Genomic DNA, 12,494 nt, shown 5'->3' with positions numbered 1-12,494 from the left:
ACACCCACCAGAACGGCCATTATCAACAAAACAGAAAATGACAAGTGCTGGAGAGGATGCGGTGAAAGAGACACACTTATCCACTGTTGGTGGGAATGTCAAATGGTGCAACCACTGTGGAAGGCAGTTTGGCGGTTCCTCAAAAAGCTGAATATAGAATTGCCATACGACCCAGCAATACCATTGCTGGGAATCTACTCAAAGGAATTAAGGGCAAAAACTCAAACGGACATTTGCACACCAATGTTTATAGCAGCGTTATTTACAATTGCAAAGAGATGGAAACAGCCAAAATGTCCATCAACAGACGAGTGGCTAAACAAACTGTGGTATATACATACGATGGAATATTATGCAGCTTTAAGGCAGGATAAAATTATGAAGCATGTAATAACATGGATGGACCTAGAGAACATTATGCTGAGTGAGTCTAGCCAAAAACTAAAAGACAAATACTGTATGGTCCCAATGATGTGAATCGACATTCGAGAATAAACTTGGAATATGTCATTGGTAACAGAGTTCAGCAGGAGTTAGAAACAGGGTAAGATAATGGGTAATTGGAGCTGAAGGGATACAGACTGTGCAACAGGACTAGATACAAAAACTCAAAAATGGACAGCACAATAATACCTAATTGTAAAGTAATCATGTTAAAACACTGAATGAAGCTGCATCCGAGCTATAGGCTTTTGTTTTGTTTTGTTTTGTTCTTACTATTATTACTTTTATTTTTTTTCCCTATATTAACATTCTATATCTTTTTCGGTTGTGTTGCTAGTTCTTCTAAACCGATGCAAATGTACTAAGAAATGATGATCATGCATCTATCTGATGATGTTAAGAATTACTGATTGCATATGTAGAATGGTATGATTTCTAAATGTTGGGTTAATTTCTTTTTTTCCATTAATTAATAAAAAAAATAAAATAAAAAAAGATATGGAAAAATTGAAAGTAAAAGTACAAAATGATATACTGGATAAATCTTAAACTAAAGAAAACTGATGTAGCTATACTGACATTCAACCATATAGACTCTAAAGCAAAAAGTATTATAGGGGATGAAGAGAGTCAGTGCATAACAATAAATGATTTAATATATGAGGAATATACAAATGTGTATATTGTTACAACATCGGCTCAAAATATCAGCAGTAAAAGTTGATAGAATTACAGGAAGAAATTGGCAACAAGTCTTTCTCAATAATTGACACAACAGGGGGATGAAAGTGTAGTTAAGTGGCAGAATTCTCACCTGCCATGCAGGAGACCCAAGTTCAATTCCTGGATCGTGCACTCCCCGCTCCCCCGCCAAAAAGTCAACAAATGGTGCTGCATTAATGGGATAGACATATGGGAAAAGAATGAAATGTGACCTCCACTATATAGCATACCAGAAAAATAAATAAATAAAAGAATGAAATTATTTACTAAAAAAAGAATAATTGATACATTAAGGCAGAACAGATTTGGAGATCTGAACAAGAGAATTAATAAGCTTGAGCTAATGAAAATGTATAGAACTCTGCATCTAGTAAATAGAAAATACTGTTTTTCTTAAAGCATACATGGAAATTCACAGAAATGGATCTTGTACTAGGCCATAGAGCAAGACTCAACTAATACCAGAGAATAAGAAACATTCAGACTGAGCTAGAGGTCAGTAACAAAAGGATAAATAATAAAGCTCTACACATTTGGAAATGTAAAAATTCTAAGTCTATGATCATTCTTTGTCTGTGAATCTTTACTACTTCACTATGAGGTAAGTATGAAACAGGGAGTAAGAATTTAGAAAGAACACTTGACATTGCTGCAAAATTCAAGCAGCATTTACTTTTTTTGTTTGTTTGCTTGTGTTTTGCATGGGCAGGCACCGGGAATCAAACCTGGGTCTCCAGCATAGCAGGCTAGAACTCTGCCTGCTGAGCCACCATGGCCCGCCCAAGTAGCATTTACTTTTTCTAGCAATTAATTTTTATTGTGTTTGACAAAAATATTGGTCCATGATGGATTGGAAATGTAACAAAACAAAACAACAATGAGAAATAAAGACAATCAAATTGGTTCTTCACTACAGAGAGTTTGGGATGCACTCTTTTGTAACCCATGGGTCAAACAACAAATCAAAATGTAAGTTAAAAAATACTTAGAACCTCGAGAATAAACTTGGAATATGTCATTGGTAACAGAGTTCAGCAGGAGTTAGAAACAGGGTAAGATAATGGGTAATCGGAGCTGATGGAATACAGACGGTGCAATACGACTAGATACAAAAACTCAAAAATGGACAGTACAATAATACCTAATTGTAAAGTAATCATGTTAAAATACTGAACGAAGCTGCATCCGAGCTATAGGTTTTTGTTTTGTTTTGTTTTGTTTGTTTTGTTCTTATTATTATTACTTTTATTTTTTTTCTCTATATTAACATTCTATATCTTTTTCTGTTTAATGCTAGTTCTTCTAAACCGATGCAAATGTACTAAGAAACGATGATCATGCATCTATGTGATGATGTTAAGAATTACTGATTGCATATGTAGAATGGTATGACGTCTAAAAAAAAAAAAAATGGTCAGCACAATACTGCCTAATTGTAATGTAATTATCTTGGAACGCTGAATGAAGCTGCATCTGATCTATAGTTTTTTTGTTTGTTTGTTTTGTTTTTTTTTCTAGTATATATTTTTGTACTTTTTATTCTTATTTGTGTTTTCTCTCTGTGTTATCACTTTATTTCTTTTTCTGTTGTAGTGCTATTTCTTTCTCTAAATCGATGCATATGTACTGAGAAATGATGACCATACACCTATGTGATGATATTAAGAATTACTGATTGCATATGTAGAATGGATTGATTTCTATTGTTGTGTTAGTTAATTTTTTTAATTAATAAAAAAAAAAAAATACTTAGAACCAAATGATAGGCAGACTTAGGGCAAGATGGCAGCTTAGTGAGGTGTGGAATTTAGTTTGTCCTCCAATTCGTCCTCCAGAGCAGCTAGTAAATAGCCAGGCACAGTACACAGAACAACTGCTGGGGCTACATTAGCAACTGGACAAACAGCATACACCAGTATGGACAAGCCGGACCAGCTGAGACCTCACACAGAACTTTAAGTCCCTAGAAGCTGAGGAGGCTGGTGCCTCTCCCCCAGGGGCACGGCAGGCTGATTCCACGAAGGGAAAGGAAGGAGACTTTACTAGCAACAAGGGTTTAGCTCAACCAAGCTCCATGTGCTGGTTTGAAAGGATTTATGTACCTAGAAAAGCCATGCCTTAATCCTATTCCAATCTGTGGAGGCAGTCATTTCTTTTAAACCCTATCCAGTTGGAAACTTGATTAGATTATCTCTGCAGAGATGTGACTCGCCCACTTGTGGATATTAACTTTTGAATAGAGGGAGATGTGACACTCCAGGTGGCTCTTGATTAATTTACTGGAATCCTTTAAAAAAGGAAGCATTTTGGACAAAGCTTCAGAATGATGGGACAGCAATAGAGCAAAATTATGAGAACCACAAGAGCCCATGCAGCCAGAGAACTTTGGAGATGAAGAAGGTAAATGGCCCTGGGGGAGCTTCATGAAAGAAGATTACTGGAGAGAAAGCTAGCAGACATCGCCATGTTCACTATGTACCTTTCCAGTTGAAAAAGAAACTCTGAACTTCATCAGCCTTTCTTCTTTTTTAAAACATAACAACAGACAAACACGAACATTCTTACCACATGATTATTCCATTCTTGGGATATAATCACTAACTCACAATATCATCACATAGTTGTACATTCATCACCATGATCATTTCTTAGAACATTTGCATCAATTCAGAAAAAGAAATAAAAAGAAAAAATCATACAAACCATACCCCTTACCCCTCCCTCTCATTGACTGCTAGTATTTCCATCTACCCAATATATTTTAGCCTTTGTTTCCCCTATTTTTTTCTATACCCCTTACCATTCCCTTTCATTGATCACTAGCATTTCAATCTACTAAATTTATTTTAACATTTCTTCCCCCTATCATTCATTTATTTTTAATCCATATGTTTTACTCATCTCTTCATACTCATTGGCCTTTCTTGAGTTAGGGTAACTTCTTGATGATGCCTTAATTTGGACATTTTTATAGACTTGCTTTAATTTGGACATTTTCATGGCCTTAGAACTGTAAATCTGTAACTTAGCATATTTTCCTTTTTAAAAGCCATTCTTGTTTCTGGTATATTGCATTCCAGCAGTGAGTAAACTAGAAGACTCTACTTGCGGAATTAATTAACAAATTCTGACTACTGAAAATAGGCCCCCAGCTCAAATATCTGAAACAAGAGTTAAAGGTACTAGGACATGGCGATTCTAGGGTGTAAGTAATGTGGGAGGGTTTTCTACACCACATAGGGAAGCCCTGGTTACAAAAGCTAAAGAACTGAGAGGTAGAGAACCAGAGACCATCCATTTGGTGCAGCCTAACATGCTTCCCAATGGAAGCCCAGAGCTCTCAGTAGTGCATGATGGGGAGACCGTGACTAGGAATGCTCTATCTCTGCGTCCCCCACCATACACCCTGCTCCTGTGCACCAAGGTCTGCCTGAGCTGCACCACATACCCATGCCCCCACACTGCGATGTGTATCCCATGCTCAAAGGCACCAGCATAGCATCCAACCTGTGCCCATACTTGTGCTGCAATCCATCTCTACACTGTTGTGCCCGCTCTACCCCATGCATCCTGCTCCACATCTATCCCACGAATACAAATCTTTAGACTACTGAAGGAAATCAACTTACAAAGTAAACCAATCGAGGTATTTATATGCTGCAAAGATAACAGAAAATCCCTAAGTATATCAAAAAGCAGACAGACATAGCCCAGTCTAATGACCAAATTAAAACACTGGAGGAGACAGAGACTTTGGAACTAATCAACGATGTTCATATAACTCTGCTAAATAAAAGAAATGGGATGGCTAATGACATAAAGGAGATCAGGAAGACAGTATAAGAGCAAAAAGAGGAATTTTAAAGAATAAATAGAAAAATAGCAGATACCACAGAGATTAAAGATGGTATAGACCAAATAAAAAATATATTTGAGACATATAACAGCACATCTGAAGACACAGAAGAAAGAATAAGTGAACTAGACAACAGGACAACTGATTTTTTTTTTTTTTTTTTTTTTTTTAAGGAAAGACAGAGAGAAGGAAGGAAGGATAGAAGGAAGGAAGGAAGGAAGAAAGGGAAACATCTTTAAACATTTTCTTGTTTTTATTGTATTCTGTTTCTCCGTATTTGTTACATGGGCTGGGGCCGGGAATCGAACCGAGGTCCTCCGGCATAGCAGGCAAGCACTTTGCCCGCTGAGCCACCGCGGCCCGCCAGGACAACTGATTTTGAACACACAAAACAGCAAATGACAAAAAGGATGGAAAATTTGGATTGGATCTCAGGGAAATGATGGACAAAACAAAGTGCACAAATACAAGAATCATTGGTATTCCAGAAGGAGAAGAGAAGAGTAAAGGACTAGGAATATTAATGGAGGATATAATGCAGGAAAACTTCCTAACCCTTATAAAGGACATGAATATGCAGATCAAAGAAGCCCAAATCAAAGAAGCCCAATGAACTCCAAATAAAATAAATCCAAATAACCCTCCCCCAAGACACATAATAATCAGTCTGTTAAATGTTGAAGAGAAGCAGAAAATCCTGAAAGCAGCAAGAGAAGAACAATCTACTACATACAAGGGAAACCACATAAGACTGAGTTCAGACTACTCAATCAGCACTATGGAGGTGAGAAGGTAGTGGTATGATATATCTAAAATTCTGAGAGATAGAGACTTCCAACCAAGAATTTTGTACCCAGCCAAATTGTCCTTCAAACTGAGGAAGAGATTAAAATTTTCATGGACAAACAAATCCTGAAAGAATTTATCAACAATAGACTGGCCCTACAAGAGATACTAAAAGGAGTTCTGCCAGTTGAAAAATAAACACAGGAGAGGGAGGTCTGGAGGAGGGCACAGAAGTGAAGAGCACCAGTAAGGGTAACTTAAAGGATACAAAGAGTATAGGAAAAGAATATGTAGACCTGACAAACAAAATCCAAGATAAGATGGTGGATTTAAGAAATACCTTTTCAGTAGTAACTCTGAATGTTAATGGACTAAACTTACCAATTAAAAAATACAGATTGGCAGAATGAATTAAGAAACATAATCCAGCTATATGCTGCTTACAAGAGACAAAATAGAGTTTAAATGTAAGAACATCATAAAAGACAAAGAAGGACACTCTATATTAATAAAAGGGGCAATTCACTAAGAAGAAATAACTATCATAAATATTTATGCTCCCAATCAAGGAGCTTCAAAGTACATGAGACAGACATTGGCAAAACTGAAGGGAGCAATAGATATTTCAACAATAATAGTAGAAAACTTCAATATACCACTCTCCTCTAGAGATAGAACAACCAAACAGAGGATCAACAAGGAAACAGAGAAGTTAAACAACTTGATAAATGAATTAGACCTAACAGACATATATAGGTCATTACACCCTAAAACACCAGGATATATATTCTTCTCTAGTGCTTATGGAACATTCTCCAAGATAGATCATATGCTGAGGCACAAAACAGATTTTTATAAATTTAAAAACATCAAAAATATACAAAGCACCTTCTCTGATCACAATGGAATGAACCTGGATATCAATAACATGAAAGAATGAGAACTTTCACAAATATATGGAGATTAAATAGCACACTCTTAAACAACCAGTGGGTCAAATAAGAAATTGCTAGAGAAATCAGTAGCTATCTGGAGACAAATGAAAATGAGAATACAACATATCAGAACTTAAGGGATGCAGCAAAGGCTGCACTGAGAAGGAAATTTATTGCCCTAAATGCCTATATCAAAAAACAAGAAAGAGCAAAAATCAAGGACTTAACTGCTCACCTGGAGGAACTTGAGAAAGAATAGCAAACCAATCCCAAAGCAAATAGAAGGGAAATAACAAAGATTAAAGTAGAGTTAAATGAATGTGAGAACAAAAGAACAATAAAAAGAATCAATAAAACCAAAAGTTGGTTCTTTGAGAAAATCAATAAAATTGATGGGCCACTAGAAAGGCTGACAGAAAAAAAGAGAGAGGATGCAAATAAACAAAATCAGAAATGAAAGGGGGTCGTTATCACCGACCCTGAAGAAATAAAATAAATCATAAGTGGGGTTTATACTAGGAATGCAAGAATGGTCCAACACAAGAAAATCAATTAATGTAATATAGCACATTAACAAATCAAAAGGGAAAAATCACATGATCATATCAATTGATGCTGAAAAAGCATTTGACAAAATTCAACATCATTTTCTGATAAAAACAATTCAAAAGATAGGAATCAAAGGTAACTTCCTCAATATGATAAAGGGCATATATGAAAACCCATAGCCAGCATCATACTCAATGGAGAGAGACTGAAAGCTTTTTTTCCCTAAGGTCAAGAATCAGACAAGGATGCCCTCTGTCACCACTCTTATTCAATATTGTGCTAGAATTTCTAGCTAGAGCAATCAGGTGGGATAAAGAAATAAAAGGCATCCAAATTGGAAAAGAAGAAGTAAAACTTTCATTATTTGCAGATGACATGATACTATACTTGGAAAATCCTGAGAAATCTACAACAAAGTTACTTGAGCTAATAAATAAATTCAGCAGGGTGGCAGGATATAAAATTAACATACAAAAATCATAATATTTTTATACACAAGCAATGACCTAGCTAAGGAGTCAGTCAAGAACCAAATGCCAATAATAATCCTGTTCTTTTTTAATAGACCTATCTTGTATATAGTATAATTGTTTACTTTTTTACCTGTCGCACCACTACCTTGTGACTTCTCCACATTTGGGACTATAACTGAGAAGTTGGGACTTAAGGGATGATTACGATTACTGAATTATTCTATATATATATAATATATATGTATATTCCTTCTAACTTTCTGGTATAATGGAGTAGACGGAGGGAAATACCTGAAATCTTTAAATTGTAATCCAGCTGCCTTGATCTCTGATAATGATTTTATAGGCTTAATCTTGCAGCCTTGTGATTATAAAAACCTTGTGACTAACCTTCACTTGTATCCATTTATTCAGGTTTTCAAATTTACAGTCTTGTTATCACTAAAGACAGCCCCTAATGTTTATTATTGAAAGGTCCCAGGTTAGTCCAGAACTAACCCCCCCCAAGTCCAAAGTTATCTTTTTTTTTATTTATTATTTTTTTTCCAAAGTTATCTTGATAACCAAAACTGGATCTAACCAAAACGGGTCACCTGCCATGTGTAGTAACTTAGATTTTAACCTATAAGTCACCTATGGCTCATTATAATACTAAAAATCATGCCCATTAACATATTAAGGCTGCCACTGTCTTATATATGTCCTGTGACAAGCATGTAATCAATCTGTGCATGTTCAATAATCAGATCACCTCTAACGACATCACCTGGAGCCATTATGCTCATTATCCAAACCTGCCCACCTTTTAATGCTATACAACTATCAGAATTCTACAGTTTATGGAGACAGTTTATTGGGTCAACAGACCATGTGATCTCCTGCTTTGCACCTAGTAATAAATTTTTTCTCTCTTTGAAACCCTAGTGTCTCACAAATTGGTCATTTGAGTGCACGGACAAAAGAATCCACTGCCTTTATCCAGCATCAGGACCACTCAACCTTCTTTTATCCCTCTTCCCTGTCATAGTGTCAGTTGAGAAGGCAATCAGCAAATGTTTACTCAACTAAAACAGCAGCCCTGGAATCCTGCCTGGACCTATTCCACTCCCACTTTCTGGGCCTCACCCAGTGTCACTGTGATTTATCAGAAGTCTATGCATTACTTGACATATTTTCACTGTGCCCCAGCAAGCAGTGGCTTAGACAGTACCCACTCTCCTCATGCATTCAACAATGAACACAAGGAGATGAGGGGGAGTGGAAGCAGTCTTTTCATCATCCATGCTTTGGAAGGTGCCATCTTTGACATGAAGGAGCTACTTAAGTACAAATTGGATTAACAAGATAGGATTAGAGCACAGGAAGGTATTATATACTTATAAACTGCTTTGTGGAAACTCTCATTGTTTTCATTTCAAGCCCATACTCCACAGACTCAACCAAACAAAATATGGAATCAGCCTATTAATAAAAAGGAAATAAAATGATATATACAAATGAAAAGAGTATATTTTAATAATTCCAAGAGAGCTAAATTAGACAATAATATTTCAATCTAGCAAAACTATAATCTCAAATGAGAGTTTTATTAGGGAGTTCTTTTAGTAAACTCCCTAAAAACGGTTCATGCTCTATCTTCTCCAACAAAAAGAATAATATACAAAGAAAAAACAGGATTAAGCAGTGATGTCAAGAAGGAGAAAAGAATATGAGATAGATGAGAAGCTTCAGATTTAGCTGGACATTTCAAATGAAGCCTCTAGATCTAAATGAATTAAAATGGACTGGCTTTTATGAAGGGGATTTATTTAGTTACAAATTTATAGTTCCTAGCTATCTTTCATCTGGGTTCATCTTTTACAGGTAGATCAGGAATGTGTCTTCATTTTCAGAAGTACTGTATAAAAATCTCTTATCCTTATGAAAATACTGGATTTTAGGAGAATTAGGTGATTGAATAACCATATTCAGAGTATTGATTCATGAACTTGGCCTCTCCTTGCCTCAGTTTTCATATCCATAAAATGAGTATAATGTTATTACCTCATAGGGTTGTTAGGCAAATTGAAGCCCTTAGAACACTACCAGCATTCGTCAGAACCACACTAGGTTTGTTGAGCTTGAGCAGATGATTTTGGTGGCATTCTTGTTCAGCACGTGGCTCCAATATCTTCAATATCTCCATCAGAAATTTACTAAATTTTCATATAGTTTGCTTGTCAAATTTTCACATGATATAAATGTTGGGTAATAAAATAAAAATTCAGAAATGAATTGACAGGCTAGGGCTATGAGAATGAAATTGAGTCCTGGTTATTTACAAATACTAGCCTGGTTTATCAGAACTCTCTGTGGGTAGGCAAAGGACTTTTAATCGACTCAAGCTCAGTATACATGTAATAGTGTGTCTAGCAGCTAATACTGTTTTCAGCTGCTTTAAGAGAAGCGCAGCATCTTGATAACACTGTCTAGCCATATACCCCAAGATGGTGTCTTGGAGCTTGTCCATCACTAAACTTTTCTCTTCCTTTCCCCTCCTTAAGGCCAGGACTGGTGGTAGCTTGGGAATGAAGATGGGCTTCGGAACACAGATGAAGAGTAAGGAAATTGGGGCAGGAATGGGCCATGTTTGCAACCCATCTGGGTGGTAGAAAACATCCCCAGGTGGGTATGGGAAAACAGCCTCAAGATTTGTGAAGAAATATAATCAGAAGTTGAGCAGGGTGCCTAATGGCTCACTGTGCTACGTGCCAAAATGAACACCTCTCTAACTGTGATTACTACAGGATTTATCTAATCCATTTCCTGTAAGAGATCAAGGTGATCCCAGGCATTTTATTAACTTTTTCCTCTGAATAATCCCTATCCCCGACAAAAGAAGATACTGTTATCTCCACAGTATAGAAAAGGAATTGAGGTAAAGATGTAAAGCAAATTGCCCTGGGTAACACAGAACTGGAATTACAATTTAGTATCTAATCTTACAGTGCACTACATGAATTTTAGGAGGGAGTATACTGGAATCACATTATGTCTGTCAAGAAAAGACCTATTTATCTTAATCTCTGGGAGAAAGAAGATTAATTATATTTTCCTTGGCACATGCCAAAGATGTTGAATAGATACTTTAGATTTCACATGCTTATTCTAATCCTTTTCCAAATACTTGGAAAGCCTTGGTTTGACCATTTGGAAGATGCTAGAAGTTAACCTTGTTTTTTTAAAAGGCAAATATTTGTTTGTTAGAATCTCCAAGGAAAGCAATTAATCAAGACAGTTGTGTGGTACAGCTGTGCTCTTTTGGTTTACCTGGGACAAAAAATTAACTGAATAGGTAGAAATCCAGATGGTCAGTTCCCTCTGCCCCGAGCCCCACAATCCCAGCTTAGCCTCACTGTCTAGGGACTGAATAAAGGTTAAGTGAAAGCATAGTGTTACCTAAAAAGGTTCCATACAAATATAAGTTATTACCAAAATATTTTACAAATTTCACCAAATAAGGAATAAATCCATGTTCATTATAAAACGTAGAAAACTACGATCAGCAAAACGTAATGAAATAAAAAGCAGCCATTATTCCATCATCCACTGAGAAACTTTTGTACCTCCTTATAAATTGGATATTTTCTAATGCTTGTTTCTCTGGTTAGGACATTAAGAAATCAGCCAGAAACTGCACCCTAAGCTTCTATGTATAGTTCTCCTTTAATTAATTAAGGAGAATGGTGATTTATCCATGGAAGACTATTTTTTATTTTCTTGGCACTTGTCCCAGAAGAGATAAGGGCACTGCTTAATATACCTGGTGATAAAAATGGAGGAATAAATTCCTAACTGCATCTTATTGGTATGAAAAACTTATACCATAATTCTAGGATTATTTAACTCATTTGCCAAAACCAGCAAAAATTAAGACCAAAAGTGACTGTGTGTCTATCTTTTTTATCTATACACAAACAGAGTCACATAAACCATAGGTAATGAGTTTAAACCATACTTTGGTTAGATTTTTCCTTTCTCTTGGAGAGAAGAGACATACACATTTAGAACCCACGTAAAAGATGGATCCAAAATATATTAGTAATCAGCAAAAAAAAGAATATGGCAGAATCTTTTCAAATAGTGAGAAATACCAGTAAGACAGTCCCAAATTTCAGTGTCATTTATTTTCCCATCCTAAGGAAAAATGCTATTACCTTTTTGTTGACAGCCACACCATCCTCACAGTCAAGCACCGCACAATCTACATTTAAGGATGGAATCTTCTTTATTTTCTTTTCATCATTTCCAGGTACATAGAGCACTGCCCTCCGGGGAATATACTTGTGATTAGACGAGGAACTATATCCAAGCCTGGAAACATCAGCTGCCAGAAACACCTTCCTGCAAGAGACAGAACTGGTGTTAGTCCAGAATAGAATTTATTTATTTACAAATTCTTGAAAAACCTTATATTAAAACAAAATTAAAATAGAAAACATGTGTCATCTTTTTAAAACTAAGGCAGAACACAATCACATATAAAAACTAGGGAAACAATAACAAGAAAACAATAAACAAAATGTCGTTTTGGCTGATTATAAAATATATATGGTACTGTTTATTGACACAATCTTCTCAGAGAATGAGGAGGCATCTATTTCTTCCTGGAAAAACACTTTCAATATTAGTATACTGTTCAGAGAGTATCCAAGGAGAAAAAGGAAAGAAATTTATATCTAAAAGTTA

General features: G+C 35.9%; 1 protein-coding gene across 2 annotated transcripts in view; it reads right to left on the bottom strand.

The window, feature by feature from the left end:
• The window catches only part of CLYBL (citramalyl-CoA lyase), a 291,846-nt gene that overhangs the window by 105,097 nt on the left and 174,255 nt on the right, over nt 1-12,494 (bottom strand). For both annotated transcript variants that reach the window (XM_077158586.1, XM_077158587.1), the window contains exon 2: nt 11,963-12,149. In XM_077158586.1, the coding sequence (XP_077014701.1) occupies nt 11,963-12,149 (187 nt within the window). The remainder of the gene's footprint in view (nt 1-11,962; nt 12,150-12,494) is intronic.

Source organism: Tamandua tetradactyla, chromosome 4 (assembly GCF_023851605.1).
Source record: "Tamandua tetradactyla isolate mTamTet1 chromosome 4, mTamTet1.pri, whole genome shotgun sequence".
In the NCBI taxonomy this organism is placed as follows: domain Eukaryota; kingdom Metazoa; phylum Chordata; class Mammalia; order Pilosa; family Myrmecophagidae; genus Tamandua; species Tamandua tetradactyla.
Note: the sequence above shows the minus strand (reverse complement) of the source record. Positions and strands in the feature narration are given on the sequence as shown.